The following is a 19158-nucleotide window of genomic DNA, read 5'->3' as shown; positions in this document are numbered from 1 at the left end:
AGTGTCACATGTGTCAGCCATTAACAGTAACATAAGACGTGTAGGGTTGTGGAAATAGTTGCTTTTTTTTCCTTCAATGAGTAAAAAGCCATAAAAAAGCCACTTGCCACACAAAGAAGACTCAAAAGGAATCATTAGTAAGAGTTCACCCCCATTTAATTCTTTTCCCTTGCCTCTCCAACACAGTATTTCCAGTTTAAAGTCAGTCACGTCGAGTTACAAATCACCACTCGGGTGCTTTAACATTCAAAGTTGTCCACCTTGACGGAAACCAGCACTTCAATGAACGAAAAAAAAGTATGTTTCATAGTCAAGCACGAATGGCGGTGCTTTGATTTGAGGGGTTCCAAAGCAGTCGGTCATTCATTTGTCACAACTGTATTACAAAACAGTTTGCAAATCTCCACAATACACACGTTCTTGTACACATTATGAACATTCATGTCCCATTTGGCACGTTACGTTACGGAATAATAATAATCTCCTGAGACCCAGCAAAGCATATGCAAAATGCAAAAATATATAAGTATGTATGTCGGGTTCATTGGCAACTCTAAATTGTCCATAAGTATGAATGGTTGTTTGTGTAGTATATGTGTCCTGTGATTGGCTAGCGACCGGTCCAGGGTGTGCCCCGCCCCTCTCGCCTGAAAACAGCTGGGATAGGCTCCAGCGGGAATTAAATTCAATTGAAATCTCTTTGTGGGTCTCAGGAGGTTAAGATGGAGTTGGGTCATCAACGCCCAATCAGGAGCCGTTCTTTCTTCCCTGCTTTTCACTTTCAATATCGTCATGTCAATCATGTCCTTCACATGGCACTTTTACACTCGTATCCAACTGGGGGGGTTGGAGAGGGGGGGTTCTCCAGTTATTTGTACACAGTTAAAAAGATATAAAACAGTGTTCATTCAGGTTAAAAACGCAACTCGGAAGCGTTTAGCAGCTTCTTTTCGTAATATCGGAAGTCATTTTTAGGAGAACGTTTTGAACCAAGCATCTTCTTCAAGACCTCCCGATAACTCGTTTTCTCACATGTGCAGCCGAAAAGACGGAAAACGTGAAAAAGTCCAAACGGAGGCCGTTGAAAAGGCCGCAAATAGTCGTATTATTTTTTTTGAAGCACAGACCTTGAAATAATGTGGGAACTGCAGGGACTCCATTGATGGACACTTTTGGCTAAACGTTGAAGAAGAAGCAGCGTTGCTCACCTTGCTTGTTTCGTTTTAGCTGAGGTAGCGATTGACAGACAGACAGCAGGTAGAGCCTCGTGTCACCTTTCACCTGAACGCTTGGGGGCCCAAAGAGAAAGTCCTTTCAGTTCCTTTTTCGATCTCTTTGAACTACAAACCAATATTCGGGTCACAATGCATGAAAAAAAAAAATACAATACCAATTGCAAGAATAAGCTTGTATTAGGAAAAAAAATTATGTTACAAAAATAAAGTCCAAATTTAATTATTAAATATATTAAAAAACAAAAATAAAGTCCAAATTTAATTATTAAATATTAAAAAAAACAAACATAAAGTCCAAATTTAATTATTAAATATTAAAAAAACAAAAATAAAATCCAAATTTAATTATTAAATATATAAAAAAACTAAAATAAATTCCAAATGTAATTATTAATTTTTTTTATTAATTTTACAAAATAAAGTCCAAATTTAATTATTAAATATAAAAAAAACCAAAAATAAAGTCCAAATTTAATTATTATTTTTTATTAATTTTACAAAATAAAGTCCAAATTTAATTATTAAATATTAAAAAAACAAACAAAGTCCAAATTTAATTATTAATCTTTTTTGATTAATTTTACAAAATAAAGTCCAAATTTAATTATTAATCTTTTTTGATTAATTTTACAAAATAAAGTCCAAATTTAATTATTAAATATTAAAAAAACAAAAATAAAGTCCAAATTTAATTATTAATTTTTTTAAAATTAATTTTTACAAAATAAAGTCCAAATTTTATTATTAAATATGTTTAGAAAATTAAACTAAACAAAAAGTTTAATCTCTATGAAAGGACGTTTTTATTATTTTTATTTTAAGTGTTGCTACATTTTCTGGTAAAAAGTAGACATTATTACAACTTTATTTTGGGAATTAGAAATCAAACAAGGTGGGTTTTTTTTTGCAGAAATGTATACATTCGTTTACTCTTGTAACAGTGCAACTTTTTTTTTCTACTAAAGTTATTATTCTTTGCAATTCTGACTTTATTTAATACTTTGTGTGACCCCAATACTCGTTGGTAGTTTACAATATAGATAAGTATAATTGATCACATTTGAATGAAACAAAAGACCACCTTCTATGCGGATGATGCCCCCCATGCACTAAAAGACATCCTTAGGTCAGCAGACAGTGTGTGTGTGTGTGTGTGTGTGTTGTGCTAGAAGAAAACAAACATTCATACAAAGTATCTGTAAGGCATGCCAGCAGAGTCCAAAGCTGCTCGTCATGGTGATAAAAACGGATGAGAGGGGCGCCAGCTTTGCCAACGCCGGCGAGGTGAGGGGGGGGGGGGGTCTCCTCCACCGGCGAGTCTCGTTCACAAGAGTTCTGGCAATGGCTTTGGTCCGTCCAGCAGTTAAGACTATTTACAGATCCATGCGAGGCTGTACAAAAAAAAAAAAAAAAAAAAAAAAGTTCAGTCTGGACCCCCGGTGGATGGTCCTATCTGCGGGAGGAGGCCAGGAGGCCGCCCGTGGAGGGCGTGGTGGTGGCCGTGGCGCTGTAGTGGGGGTAGTTGTCGTTGGCCGTCGGCGGGCTGGCCAGGATGGAGTTGCCGTTGGTGGGGGAGCAGCTGAGCTGGAGCCTCCGCAGGTACTCGGCGTGGACGGGCTTGTGGCTCTGCAGGACTTTGATGGCCTCGTCCACCGTGAACCATTCCCGCTTGCGGCCTGCGGGGGGAGACAAAGCAGACTTTTTAAAATGCCTCACAAACGAAACCGGTGGTTTGTTGACAATGTGTTGCATGTAGGCTAGACACACACGCTATATGTACACACACACACACACGCGTGTAGCACACCTATGTTCACCGAGTCTTCCCAGGCCTCCAACGTCTCTGTGACAGTCAACACGTAGACGTAGGTGCGATGCTTCCGATCCTGGTTTTGCTTTCGAGAAAAATAAGGAATATTAAAAAAAAACACAAAACAAATCCGCCACTTTCAATGGACGCTTACCTCAAACACGCCGAGCAGACGTCCTAGCTTGCCCTTCACGCCAGCCTGCCAAGGGCAGAAGCGGGAGTTGTTATCAAGTCGTAGAAATAAAAACAGCTGACCTGAGTTGATTTACTTCCGGGAAAAATCAAGACATGACAAATGTGCCCTTGGTCCGGGTCCCCGTGAGCGGCGGGCGGACTTGCGCCAAATGCTCAGGCATCCCGCGAGCAGCCAAGTTTAGACGCTCGTCCATCGTGACAGAGGAGACCAAGCGTCCAGCGCCTGCAGACTGACACCTCACAGCCATTGCAAATATCTTCACCTCTCTGCTGCTGCTGCTGCGGCGTTACCAACTTCAAATATGTGCGCTTTCACCCCCCCTGCCCCCCTCCCCAAGGACATGTGCAGTCTGTTCGCCCCCGTATACAGTGCATGCTTGCACTGTATTTTATAATACAGTAGATATAATCAAAGAAAATAAGACATAAATAATTGTTTTTTTTTTCTTGACAGCGTACTTCCTGTAGTGGGAACAGGGTCATTAGTGTATTGTAATGGTGGCTGTAAATACTGGTGTTACCCAATATAGTCCGCAAAAGAGTAAATAAGCCATTTAAGATGTAAATGTAACTCCTGTTGGCTGCACGGTGGACGAGTGGTTAGCGTTCAGGCCTCACAGAACCAGAACCAGAGTTCAATTCCACCCATGGCTATCTCTATGTGGAGTTTGCATGTTTCCTCCCACATTCCAAAAACATGCTAGGTTAATTAGCGACTCCAAATTGTCCATTGTCCATTGTATATGCGCCCTGTGATTGGCTGGCCACCAGTCCAGGGTGTACCCCGCATCTCTCGCTCAAAGACAGCTGGGATAGGCTCCAGCACATACCCCTCCACTCTCGTGAGGATAAGCGGTACAAAATGAATGAATGAATATAACTGTTCATGTGTGTCACAGTAAATACGTTCCCAAGAGGACCTTAGCGGTGGGCGGACAGGACAGGAAGTGACATCAGTGGTTCAAAGTTGAGTTTTGGCGTATTTTACCACAAAAAAAATCACTTATTTATTCATTTTTGAAAAACCAGGAGCTATTGAGGGCATGATGTTCGAACTGGAACATGCAGGTAGCAACGGACGACCGAATGTGACATAAATACATTTTTTAACAAGAACAAAAAGTCTATGAAATCTGTTATGTTTTTCCTCATCTTATTCTGCGCCTTTCTGATCTATTTACCTCCTCAAAGACCTCCCGCACCGCTGCTCCACAGGGCTCCTCCTCAGGCTCCATCCCTCCTCCGGGAACGATCCATTGATCCGGATGCCGGCTGCTGCTGACCAGCAAGACCTGTGCAAATAAAATAAAAAAGTTAATATTTTTAACAATATTTTTTTTATTTTTTAACACAACAGAAACAATCACTGAGAGACTACCTTATGGTAGCCATATTTATTATTATTCGTACTTGTGCGATGTTGTACATCAGTGGTCTCAAACACGCGGCCCGTGGGCCAAATGTGGCCCGCAGGACACTAGTTTGAGGCCCCCGCCGTGATATGAATGTTTAATGTTTAAGTTTGATATGGATGCTGTATGGTATCATGTACCCAGAAAAAATTATTACGTTTGATTAATGTTCATGTTAAAGGTTAAATAACTGTTAATAGTTATCCTCCCTATCCGTGTGGAAGTGGTAAGTTTTTGGCTATTTAAGTTTAAAGGAAATAACTTGAAGGCTACCGTTTAGGTCGCTAGCTCTCTAGTTTGTGAGTTAGCATGTGTCTCAAGACCCTGCAGTTGCGCAATATGTTGTAAATAAAAAGAGTATAAATGTGACTATAGTCGTGTTTTGTCATGTCTACAGGGCTCTAATAATGCTTTGTTCATTTTAATCTGAAAAAATAATTTGTCTACCCACCAACTATATGTGTTTTCTTAAGTTTTTATTATTTGCTGTTTTATTATTATTATTATATTTATTTATTTATTACTGATTGATTGATTTTAATTTATTCTTGATTTGTTTATTTATTTTTCATCTTATTTTGTGCAGAAAAATAAAAATTAAGATATTTGAGAACAGTGGAATGTTTTATCAGAGCTTTTATTGTAGAAAATCAGAAACAAAAGCACTGAAAAAGTTTGTATATTTTTCTGTTTTTAATAAATGCGTTTTTTTTTTTTGTAAAACCTGATGCGGCCCAGCCTCGCCCAGACCCTAGCTCCAGTGGCCCCCAGGTAAATATGAGTTTGAGACCCCTGTTGTACATACACATTGTTTAACAACAATGCATGTAAAATGCATGAATGGGCCATTCCCCCCCTCCCTCACTCCATGGCGACCACCTCACGGTGGCTTGAATTACACTACAGCTGCAATGTGCACCGATACGCGGGGATCACATGTGCCCACGTCTGCCGTTTCTGGAAGCATCCGCGACACGGGGACCACAACACAGCTGCTGTAAACATTAGCAAAGTTTTGACGCAGGGCACTATATAAAAATTCATATGGACTAAAAGGTCTAAAATAGCCCAAAGGACACGCGAGCGACTTTTGCGGCCATTCTGCTGTCAAATCCTTCCAAAATGTCTCCCGTAAGGCAGCGTGTGCGGCAGACACACATGTGATCAGGTCACATGTAAGCTCCTCGCTTGCTCCTTTAATGGGATTGAAAGTGCAAACAGGAGTCAAACTGACTGGCGCTTGCCTTCGGACACGTGCAAGCAACGGCAAAAAAAAAAAAAAGTCAACTAAGTGTACTCGTATTAGGCCCAAATGTAACAGCGGGGTGTTTATGCTGTTCAACAGGTGGCCTGTACAGTATTATTGACGCCCACCGTGCAAACAGGGTCTTCTCACTAGATTGTGGAACAAGGACAGGAAGAGCAGATATTAAAACAGTATATTATATATAGTATACAAATATTATTACATGTATTTTTATTGCAGGCTTTAATACGTAATCCCTCTTTTGTCACAGTTAGTTGTTTCCGGAACCGTCTGTGATAAGTGAAGTCAAATTCCTTGTTTATAAATGTCATATTTTTGTAGTTGGAACAAAGAAAGCCTGTTTACAATCCTCTAAATATGTTTTTTTAACATTATTAGAGCCTTCTAGACATGCAATAACAGCCCTATAGTCACCTTTACACTACCATTACCCAATATAGTAGAATTAATACGAGAAAATAACACATATAAGACATAGAAAATCTATTTATGGCCTTCTAAATACATTTTTTAACATTATTAGAGCCGTCTAGACATGCAATAACAGCCCTATAGTCACCTTTACTCTACCATTACCCAATATAGTAGACTTAATACAAGAAAAGACATATAAGACATAGAAAATCTATTTATGGCCTTCTAAATACATTCTTTAACATTATTAGAGCCTTGTCAACATTAAATAACAGCCCTATAGTCACCTTTACACTACCATTACCCAATATAGTAGAATTAATACGAGAAAATAAGACATATAAGACATAGAAAATCTATTTATGGCCTTCTAAATGCATTTTTTAACATTACTAGAGCCCTCTCAACATGCAATAACAGCCCTATAGTCACATTTACACTACCATTACCCAATATAGTAGAATTAATACGAGAAAATAACACATATAAGACATAGAAAATCTATTTATGGCCTTCTAAATACATTTTTTAACATTATTAGAGCCTTGTCAATATTAAATAACAGCCCTATAGTCACCTTTACACTACCATTACCCAATATAGTAGACTTAATACAAGAAAATAAGACATATAAGACATAGAAAATCTATTTATGGCCTTCTAAATACGTTTTTCAACATTATTCGAGCCCTCTCAACATGCAATAATAGCCCTACAGTCACCTTTACATTACCATTACCCAATATAGTAGAATTAATACAAGAAAATAAGACATATAAGACATAGAAAATCTATTTATGGCCTTCTAAATACATTCTTTAACATTATTAGAGCCTTGTCAACATTAAATAACAGCCCTATAGTCACCTTTACTCTAGTATTATCCAATATAGTAGACTTAATACAAGAAAATAACAGATATAAGACATAGAAAATCTAATTATGGCCTTCTAAATATGTTTTTTTTAACATTATTAGAGCCCTCTCAACATGCAATAATAGCCCTATAGTCACCTTTACACTACCATTACCCAATATAGTAGACTTAATACAAGAAAATAAGACATATAAGACATAGAAAATCTATTTATGGCCTTCTAAATACGTTTTTTAACATTATTAGAGCCCTCTCAACATGCAATAATAGCCCTATAGTCACCTTTACTCTACCATTACCCAATATAGTAGACTTAATACGAGAAAATAACACATAAGACATGGAAAATCTATTTATGGCCTTCTAAATACATTTTTTTTAAACATTATTAACAGGAGTCAAACTGACTGGCGCTTGCCTTCGGACACGTGCAAGCAACGGCAAAAAAAAAAAAAAAGTCAACTAAGTGTACTCGTATTAGGCCCAAAGGTAACAGCGGGGTGTTTATGCTGTTCAACAGGTGGCCTGTACAGTATTATTGACGCCCACCGTGCAAACAGGGTCTTCTCACTAGAATGTGGAACAATGTAACCTGCATGGGAAAAAAGAAAGGAATAGCTTTCTTTATTTGCCTATCGGTCACCTGATCAATTCATTCATTCTTTGTGTTTGGGGCGTGGTTGCAAAGCCCTCGCTGTCCTGTCGAGGCTTGTGTTGGTACAAAAACAAAAAGCGGCGTCTGCGGGGAGGACAAAACAACACACTTGTGCTGCGTGGTTGCCAGGCCACACGGGAACAACAGAAGTTTACTTTTCATGAATACAGGAATGTAGCGCGCTAAATCTACATACTACGATGTGTGTATAATTAGGCGCTGGACGCTGCTAAACATTGCTGAGATGCACATTTGATGGACACCTATTAAATGTGACACTTCCTGTAATGACAACAAGGGAAGGGGATGCAGTTGAACCTAACTGCAACCTAACCTTCGTTATGTAATAACACCAAACTACTTATTCGGTTTCAATGAAATAAACATAGATTTACCACCAATAGATCCAGATAGGGGATAAAGGATGATTAAATTGTTAAAAATAAATCATACATATATATAATAATAATTTTTTTTGGTTGAATCATCATCATTGTAGAGTATTATAAGGGTAAATATTATTCATATTAACACTATTTGTTATTTTATTATGTCCATAATAATAATTGAGTAAGATTATTTTTTTAAAATATTTTAAACTAGTTTGATTTGTCGTGTTTAATATTAGGACTACCATACTGCACTAAAAACATAATAAGAATAATAATAACAGACTTATTTTTAATTGAATAAAAAAAAAATTTCCAACAACAACATAAAAGGATCAGATTTATTTTTTAAATTTAATTTAAAATATTTCTGAACTTTTTTTAGTTAAATTCATTCATTCATTTATTCACTTTCTACCGCATTTTCCTCACGAGGGTCGTGGGGGTGCTGGAGCCTATCCCAGTTGTCTTTGGGTGAGAGGCGGGGTACACTCTGGACTGGTGGCCAGCCAGCCAATCACAGGGCACATATAGACAAACAACCATTCACACTCACATTCATACCTATGGACAATTTGGAGTTGCCAATTAACCTAGCATGTTTTTGGAATGTGGGAGGAAACCGGAATACCCGGATAAAACTCCACACAGAGATGGCTGAGGGTGGAATTGAACCGTTGTCTCCAAGCTGTGAGGTCTGCGTGCTAACCACTCGACCGCCGTGCAGCCCGGTCAAATCACAAAAAAACATAAAAAAACAGCAGAGAAATACAAAAATGTAATTTCCCCTATTTATTTTGTTGTGTTAATATAAAATAATAATTAATATAATAAATATAAAAATATATAATTTAATATAAAAATAACTATGTTTATATTTAATTCAAAATGTCATAATTTACCTCACAATTCCACATTTTTATTTAATATTATATATATATATATATATATATATATATATGTTTTGTTTAATAATATTATTAAGACGTCTATTATTATTATTATTTCTGCCTGTGAATTATTTTCCTGTTAATTTATCACAAATGTTGTTGCAAGTAATGTCTGGTAAATGTTAATAAAACGCACTCAAATATGTTTTTTTCTATATTAAATCCACCAAATAAGGAGTGAGCTTGCAGCAAAGCAGAAATGAGGCAACCTGTCTCAGACGCCTGCATGACAACCAAAACAAAATATCTCACGCCGTCATGATAGGTAGGTCAGAGGCCGAGTGACAGTTGGAACTCCTGAGCACAGAAACCCGAGTTTATATTTGGAAAGAGGGCCAAGTGAGAAGGAAAGAACGAAACCCCAGAAGCCCCTGCAAGTGTTTCCCGGTGATATTTGACTGCCGGGCAATTCACAGCAGTCCCTCGTGGGGGTGCTTATCGGGGGCGACTTACTGTAAATCGCCTCCATGGGAGGAGGTGACGAAACCTTGGACAAAATGTCACACACACATCAAACAAAACATGGCAAGCAAATGCTTCTTTGGGGAGGTGAGAAAAATGTTTAAAATAGAAATGCACTGACGGAGGGGATCACAAAGTATCCCATTGGGAATGTCGAAATGTTCCACATAAAACTATGACCCGTGTTCTTACTGGACAATGGCGGACAGACGACTATAAATCCCAGTTGTTATACAATTAAGTGGTATCTCCGCTCATCACACAGCGACTGACTAACTCTGCAGGACATAAAGACCTGTTCCAAATTCTGTCCACAAATGCAATTAATCCCTTATTAATGAAATACGTGATTACGCCTTCAATTTAGGGATATTCTGGAAGACATAAACACCTCATCCAACCCAACGAGGAGCTCCTAAATGTCACCCTGGATGGAATTTAAATAGAAGCACTTGAATTATTAAGCAAGAATCCACAACTAATGTCCCAGTGTTGACCATTCTCGTAGCTTAACTGACAAATACATGTTATGATGGCGTCACTGGGGTCACCGCAAGAGCTGCTAAACATTGCTGAGATGCACATTTGATGGACACCTATTAAATGTGACACTTCCTGTAATGACAAGGGAAGGGGATGCAGTTGACAAGCAACCTAACCTTCGTTATGTAATAACACCAAACGACTTATTCGGTTTCAATGAAATAAACATAGATTTACCACCAATAGATCCAGATAGGGGATAAAGGATGATTAAATAGTTAAAAATAAATGTATTTTTTTTGTTGAATTATCATCATTGTAAAGTATTATAATAGTAAATATTATTCATATTAACACTTTTTGTTATTTTATTATGTGCATAATAATAATTGAGTAAGATTATTTTAAAAGAATATTTAAAACTAGTTTGATTTGTCGTGTTTAATATTAGGACTACTATACTGCACTAAAAACATAATAATAATAATAATAATAATAGGAACAGACTTATTTTTAATTGAATAAAAAAATTGTAATATTCCAACAACAACATAAAAGGATCAGATTTATTTTTTAAATTTAATTTAAAATATTTCTGAACTTTTTTTAGTTAATCAAATTCATTCATTCATTCATTCATTTTCTACCGCTGTTTCCTCACGAGGGTCGTGGGGGTGCTGGAGCCTATCCCAGTTGTCTTTGGGAGAGAGGCGGGGTACACCCTGGACTGGTGGCCAGCCAGCCAATCACAGGGCACATATAGACAAACAACCATTCACACTCACATTCATACCTATGGACAATTTGGAGTCGCCAATTAACCTAGCATGTTTTTGGAATGTCGGAGGAAACCAGAGTACCCGGAGAAAACTCCACACAGAGATGGCCGATGAATGATAATAATAATAATAATAATAATAATAATAATAATAATAGGAACAGACTTATTTTTTATTGAATAAAAAATTAGTAATATTCCAACAACAACATAAAAGGATCAGATTTATTTTTTTAAATTTAATTAAATTTAATACGCCTTCAATTCAGGGATATTCTGGAGGACATAAACACCTCATCCAACCCAATGAGGAGCTCCTAAATGTCACCCTGGATGGAATTTAAATTGCATTATTAAGCAATAATCCACAACTAATGTTAACAGACAAATACAGGTTATGATGGCGTCACTGGGGTCACCGCAAAAGAGTCGACGCGGTTCTTCTCGCAACCACAATGGCCTCTCATGTGTCTTGGAAGTGATTGTGTGGGTTTAGAGGGGGGTGCAATGCTGTGTGGCAAAGTCCAACGGTTTTAACGCCCTGGTTGGGTTGGAAAAGAAGCTCTTTGTTAAAAAGAGATAGATCACAGCCGAGACCTTCAGACTGCTTCAAAGCAATGTCACCTCTGCCATTACATGAGCAGAGCCATAAAATTCAGACATTTCAGACAAGCAGTAGTATTCACACACCGGGGGGCCCCTGAAGTACTCAGAGTATGTACATCCTAGTGACATAACATTTGTGTGCAAAACCAGAGCAGGTGTTCTGTAATGGTATGCAAGAGTGTCGAAAAATAGCACAGGATGGTGACAGTGACCATGTTTATCCCAAAAGGAAAATGTCATCCTCTTTAAAGACGTCAACACGCTTCCTATGGCGGTATTCCTACACGGTGGATGTACACGGGAAAAAGCAAATAACCACAAAGCGGTAATTCTAGTTAGTCTTCACTTTTTGTCCCGAGGCAGCTTGGATCGGAAAACCCAAACGAAGATGATCGATGGGAGGGGGGGCGGAATTTGTAGCAGAACCACATTACATGTCACTTTGTTTTCGTGTCTTTCGGCTTTTCCCGTCGGGGGGTCACCACTGCAAGTATTTTGGATTAGTTTTTACGTAGGATGATATTTCTGACACAAGCTTTTCATTTATCCAGGCCTGAGCATCTCCAATGGCTGGGTCTTGGGGTCCTGGCTGGGAATCAAACTTGTACCATGACACCCACCAAGGCTCATAAGTCATAATTATTAACATGTACACAGGATGAGCAACACTGCCAAAATTAGACCTGTATCTGATATGAGTGGGTGGACATATTGATGTGAAAACTATAGTCTTATAGCATTATGTTGTGTACGCTGACCAAATGTAAATACATATAAGCATATTTTAATGAGAAATCGTGTTGAAAACACAACAATGTCCGTTATATAAAAAAAACAACGCATGCCTGTCAGCTCATGTTCATTATTTACATGCTGCGGTCCCTTTAAATACTCATTCGCATAGACGCTATGCACCAAACTGGCGGGTGAAGATGCAGTAAAAACTTCAACGTCCACTAAATGCGACATAATCGGGGTATTATGCGTGAAAAGACGAATATATTCGATGAAACATTGACGTTATGCCTCAACGAGTGTATGAGAAAACCCGGTGCAATAAAGCAGCCTCGCCCCCTTTTGTATCCGCTATAAGCTAGCAAGAGGCTATACGGAAATGCATGCGTCAACATTCAAAATAAAAGCTTCACTCGAATGCGAGGCGTTGTGTCACTCGGACAGAAATAGAGCGAGTGTGTTATTTTGAAACGCAAAACCGGTAGTGGAGCGTTGCTAACGAGAGACCCCAACGATGACGCCGTTTTTTTGTTTTTTGCTAGTGACTCCTCAAACTAGCCCAAACTGGATGGTCCAATCACAAAAAGCGTCATGATAAAACAATGAGAAACACATAGAAAATATAAATACGCCCTTATTGCATTTAGTGAGAATAACACCAAACGTCTGCATTTTGAAAGCCGAATGCTCATTTTTAAGTCACGACCCCCGGTTTGTGTATAATGGGCATACAAAGTAGTCCGTGTGTGTACCTCCTCTTCGCGCTCGTTCTTGAAGCACAAACACGCCGCTCGCTTCTTGAAACCGTCGCCATCGTATGTCCTCGTCTGGTTGGGTTTCAGCTTCATCCTGGACGAACCGGCACAATTAAAAAAAAAAAAACAATGCAAAGAAAATGGTTGAATTGAGCGTGCGGTTAGCAACGCAGCAGCCGCACCACCGCTGCTGTCTAAATCCGTAGGAGAAGGTCCGAGGTGGTTTTTATGTGTTCCTCGTTTGATTCGATGTCAAACAGATAAAGTCAAAGCTCCAGCGGTTGTTTTAAGTTCTCCGGTAGGCAGTGAATGGAGAGCCCCGGGAAGGGATTTTATGTAGACGGCCCTCCTCTGGGTCCATTTGCGCATGGCCGCTGACTCAGTACGGAGGAAAAAGCCGAGTGGAGTTTGACATATGCAAGCCACGCCCCTACAAAGAAAAAAAGAGTCTATTGGATGGAGTATTTTCGAGTAGGCGGGGTTTCACTCCTGATTGGACGCATCATCCCAACTGTAATCTTGGTGCAAAATGCCCACAAAAAGATAACTGAGGGCAATAATTATTCTAATTTTATCATGCAAAATGTTAAACAAAATTATACTTTATTCTCATTAAAACACACGGACAGGTGTAATAAACGATAATTTCGTAACTACGAGTATTAATTCAATATAATTACGAATACAAACACAAGTTATCCCCATCAAAGTGTGACTAAGTGGACGGAGCAGCTTGAAAAAAAAAAAGAAAACCAACTTTAAGAAAACTTCAGTTATGAGTCCTGACATCACTGCCTCTTTGATCAATGTGGAAAAACACTGATTCATTTCCCAAACCAAATGTGCCGTTTTATAAATTATAATAAAAAATTAAAACATTAAAAAAAATAAAAATTCTAAAATTTTGTAAAAAGGCTACAAAATTATCTATTTTTATATTATATATATAATATTATACATTTGATATATATGTTTTTATTAGTAACCTTGTTGCTCTATTTCAATCGTTTTTGTGATTAATTTTATTTTACATTTAAAAAAAAAGGAGATGAGGGGCTGCAAACAGCCTCCCGGGCCGCACTTTGAACATCCCTGTTCTATAATATCCGATACTAAAGTATATTAGTATCTTATGTACCAAAACTAACATGTATTTGTCAATCAAACATGCAATTTTTATGCATTTTACAACCCTAAAAAGTACACAAATGCTACATATTGACATTTAATGAAGCCGCTGATGTGATCAGTTGCCTAAATAAACAGAACAAAGGTACTGACGGACTAACGAGAGCGTTGACATGATATTGATGAAATCACAGAAATCACATGCGTCGGTGTCACAAGTCGACATCACTCCTGACTGCTCCCGTTGACTAAACACACTCAACGCCGAATGCGACAACACACATGTCGCGCCACTCCCATGTTGAGGTCGCCGTCAAGCTGAAGGTATGCGATGGCGACTGATTGAACAATGCGTCAGTGACTGCTTTGTGGAACTCAGCTTTGATGAAATTTTTCGAAAAATGTGTCACGTCGTTTCCTCGGTAAACCTCGGTTGACCTTTCACCTGTAGGCCGAGGAGGATCCTTATTGTAAAAGTGGAGATAAGGCGAGGCGGCCCCTCTTGAAAGATAATCAGGATCCATCAAAAGTGGGACAAAGTGTTAAATAATCGACTCGCTTGTGAAGATAATGAAGAGTTAAGGAAGCAAGAATGAAGGTATGGATATATACATCACCGGCAATATGTAGAGCACCTTGTAGGTCACGTTAGCGCCACTCCCCACTTGTTGCCAGGCAGGATTTGTCAAGGCACCTCTGACACCAGGGAAAGGACAGGAAGAGCCGATATTAAAACAGTATATTATATATACTATACAAATATTATTACATGTATTTTTATTGCAGGCTGTTATAAGTAATCCCTTTTTTGTCACAGTTAGTTGTTTCCAGAACCGTCTGTGATAAGTGAAGTAAAATTCCTTGTTTATAAATGTCATATTTTTGTAGTTGGAACAAAGAAAGCCTGTTTACAATCCTCTAAATATGTTTTTTAACATTATTAGAGCCTTCTAGACATGCAATAACAGCCCCATAGTCACCTTTACACTACCATTACCCAATATAGTACAGTTAATACGAGAAAATAACACATATAACACATAGAAAATCTATTTATGGCCTTCTAAATACATTTTTTAACATTATTAGAGCCCTCTCAACATTAAATAACAGCCCTATAGTCACCTTTACACTACCATTACTCAATATAGTAGACTTCATACAAGAAAATAAGACATATAAGACATAGAAAATCTATTTATGGCCTTCTAAATACATTTTTTAACATTATTAGAGCCCTCTCAACATTAAATAACAGCCCTATAGTCACCTTTACACTAGTATTACACAATATAGTAGACTTAATACAAGAAAATAAGACATATAAGACATAGAAACCCTATTTATGGCCTTCTAAATACATTTTCTAACATTATTAGAGCCATTTCAACATGAAATAACAGCCCTATAGTCACAATTACACTAGTATTACACAATATAGTAGACTTAATACAAGAAAATAACACATATAAGACATAGAAACCCATTTACAACCTTCTAAATAAGTTTTTTAACATTATTAGATCTGTCTAGACCTGAAATAACAAATCTATAATCACTTTTACACACTAATTACCAATATAATAGAAATAATGTAAGAAAATAAGAAATACAAGACATAGAAAACCTTTTTATTACTTTATAAAAAAAGTTTTAATATTATTAAAGCCCTCTAGGCATGATATAACACCCCTAAATTCATATTACCCCATATAGTATACATAATACAAGAAAATAAGACATATAAGACACAGAAAACCTGTTTATGATCTTCTAAATACGTTTTTTAACATTATTAGAGCCCTCTAGACATGAAACAACACCCCTATAGTCACATTTACACTCTGATTACTCAATATAGTCGACATAAAAAAGGAAATAAGAAAAGTAAGACACGAATAAGACTCATGCTTCAGTGTGTTGCTAGGAGTGAAACAATGTCAAGGGTTCAAATCTGAGCTTAGGCCGTAACAGTAGCCTGTGTTTTTATTATGGATTATTGTGCCTGTGGTGAGATAATTCAAACCTGCAATAAAAGTCTGTTGGTTTTGTGTCTTAAAGGAAACATTACTGACACCTAGAGACCAGTGTAACAGTACAGTTACACGTAACAGTCCACCTGGTATTATTGTATCTGTAAAATTGTCATGCAATCTGCTATTATTATTTATTATTTTATATTTATATTTAAATATTTTAAAAATAATAAAATATTATAATAATTACAATAAAATTAAAATAATAATTATTATATTATTATTATGTAAAATATGCAAATATAACAATAATATTATATATAATTAATATAATAATTAGCATTAATATAATAATTATAATAATCATAGTAGTTCTAATAATTATTATAATAATCTAATAATAATAATTATTATTATTATTATATGCTTGTGTCCCTTTTTTCAGGAGCACTTTGTAAACAACAGACCATGTCAAAAAACGAAATTGATAAAACCATCAAAAGGTTGGCTCAGGCCATGATGCCAGGTTGTATGTTGAGTTTAAATGAAATACTTTGGAAAGATTGGGCGGGCCGTATTCAAACACTTGGCGGGCCGGATGTGGCCCCCGGGCCGTAGTTTGCCCACCCCTGTACTAGACCATATTCAACCACCATATCGTATGATTTATTTAATTTAATTTAATATAATATATTTTTTTAAAAACCATAGTAAGTGAAGTTGTGTAACTATGACACTACTCTGTATTCTATACAAAATACAGAGAAAGAAAGCTTTACTTAACCACAGCACTACCTACTGGCTCTAGAAGTACTGCAAGTGAGTATTTGCCAGTAAACATGCTTAATAATGAGAATATTTTGGCGGATTAGAGAGGCTTTAGGAGCATTCATTAGAGCCTGTGTTCAAGCTAAGTTTTCCAAAGGTATTTTTTTGTCGTGATACATGGGAGAAATACAGTAAGACATATCAATCTCTCTGTCGTCACGCTACTGGAAGTGGCTACTTATCTTCTTTTAGCCCGAGTGTGAAGGGCTCCAGTTTCTTTGCTGCACACTTCCTGTTAATGTGTGGCGACCGACACCTGTGTCCATCATTGTCACATTGACATATAACAAGTTTTAGCCGTCATCAACACACGAGTCGGATTGCAAAATCCTGATCATTAGCTGGGCCGTATGCATCTTTAAGTACGTATCCTATCCAGGAGGAGGATATTTCAACATATTACATAAAAGGGGTTTGACAGGAGGTCTCGATGCGGGGATGTAGAATGCTGGGTCATCACTGATGTTTGCATTATTTTGACCTCTCATTAATATTCGGGCACTGCAGCAAAAAAAAAAAAGCTCCATGTGAAGGCATTCCGCCGGAGCCTCCTCATCCCTCCCTGAGGTGTGGTGCTGATTTATGAATGAGCTCTTACGCAACAACACACACATACACACACACTGAATACAGACGGCGGATTGGATGGAGGCGGGGTGGTGATGACATACTGTATTGTACCTGGTTTAAAAAAAGGTACACCCTGGACTGGTGGCCAGCCAATCACAGGGCACATATAGGCAAACAACCATTCACACTCACATTCATACCTATGGACAATTTGGAGTCGCTAATTAACCTAGCATGTTTTTGGAATGTGGGAGGAAACTGGAGTACCCGGAGAAAACTCCACACAGAGATGGCCGAGGGTGGAATTGAACCCTTGTCTCCTTGCTGTGAGGTCTGCCAACCACGCGCGCTAATTCTCGCGCGCTAACCACGGGCGCTAATTCTCGCGCGCTAACCACGGGCGCTAATTCTCGCGCGCTAACCATGCGCGCTAACCACGCGCGCTAATTCTCGCGCGCTAACCACTCGCCCGCCGTGCAGCCCGGTCAAATTACAAAAAAACATAAAAAAAAACAGCAGAGAAATACAAAAATTTAATTTCCCCTCAAAATTGTAACTTTATTTTATAATATAAAATATTAATTAATATAATCAATATAAAAATATAATTTAATATAAAAAAGTGTATTTTATATTTACTTAAAAATGTCATAATTTACCTCACAATTACACATTTTTATTTAATATTTCAGCTTTATGCTACAAAAATATTATTTTCCCTATATTATGACATTCTAGTAATATTTTGATTTAATTATTTAAAAATTACTCCAGATTTTTTAAATTTTGCTAAATTTTTTTTAAACAGATTTTTGTTATCTTGTTTTTAGAAGGTGACAGCTGTGGGCTGCACTTTCAACATCATTCCTCCAACCTGTGCTTTATCCAGAAGATGCCCAGTGGGATACATAGTCGTTGCCTGCAAACCGCAAAAAATAAAAACAATTAGGGGGTAAAAAAAAAAAATGCAATTTCCCATATTCTCCATAATTGCAACTACATTTGGTGCTTCATCCATAAAATGCCCAGTGGGATACGTGGTAGTTACCCACCATTTAAGCCACCTCAGGTGTTGCCATCTGTCACCATGCCCGACAAAATGTGGGATGCTGGTATCACCATCATCATCATCATCGTCGGCACGCAATTACACACCGGCACAGCAGGTTGGGAAATCCTCCAAAAGACAAGCGATGAGTTAATAATTAGTCAGTGTATTTTTCGGAATGGCTTCTTTGCAAGCCCACTCAAACAGCGGCTGGGCGGTTACCATGGGAACCAGGTTGTAAAGTGTTGTGAAACCATGCTTTGCACACACACATATTTAGTCAGCGAGTACACAAACAAGATTACATACCTCTGTCTTATTGGCAAGACCTGCATTTGGCGCCGTCTAGTGGTAGTCTGTGGAACAGCAGTGATTGTTGTAGGTACTGGAAGAATCTATTTGACTCAGTAGACAGGTAGATTTCCTTGTGTCTTCAAAAAGAATGGCATTAAAACGTAATGGCTCCACCCAGTGGTGGGATTGTGTACTACACCACAGCTTCCTATCAGGAGAAGCAGAGTGGAGCCACCTGGATGGCCCAGCAAGGTGCACTGTATTCAGACACACGCTCCGAGCAGTGCATTT

At 37.8% G+C, this 19158-nt stretch overlaps 1 protein-coding gene across 1 annotated transcript; it reads right to left on the bottom strand.

Moving 5' to 3' along the window:
• Positions 1-138: 138 nt before the first annotated feature.
• Positions 139-13430, bottom strand: nudt4b (nudix (nucleoside diphosphate linked moiety X)-type motif 4b). Its single transcript, XM_058078292.1, has 5 exons — positions 13021-13430; positions 4422-4532; positions 3200-3244; positions 3043-3130; positions 139-2911 (listed from the first exon to the last, which is right to left on the bottom strand). The coding sequence occupies exons 1-5, from the start codon at positions 13114-13116 to the stop codon at positions 2685-2687; spliced, it is 567 nt and encodes a 188-aa protein (XP_057934275.1). The 5' UTR covers positions 13117-13430; the 3' UTR covers positions 139-2684.
• Between the last annotated feature and the right edge of the window lie 5728 nt (positions 13431-19158).

Source organism: Doryrhamphus excisus, chromosome 7, assembly GCF_030265055.1.
Source record: "Doryrhamphus excisus isolate RoL2022-K1 chromosome 7, RoL_Dexc_1.0, whole genome shotgun sequence".
Lineage (NCBI taxonomy): Eukaryota > Metazoa > Chordata > Actinopteri > Syngnathiformes > Syngnathidae > Doryrhamphus > Doryrhamphus excisus.
This window is presented reverse-complemented; position numbering and strand designations above follow the sequence as displayed.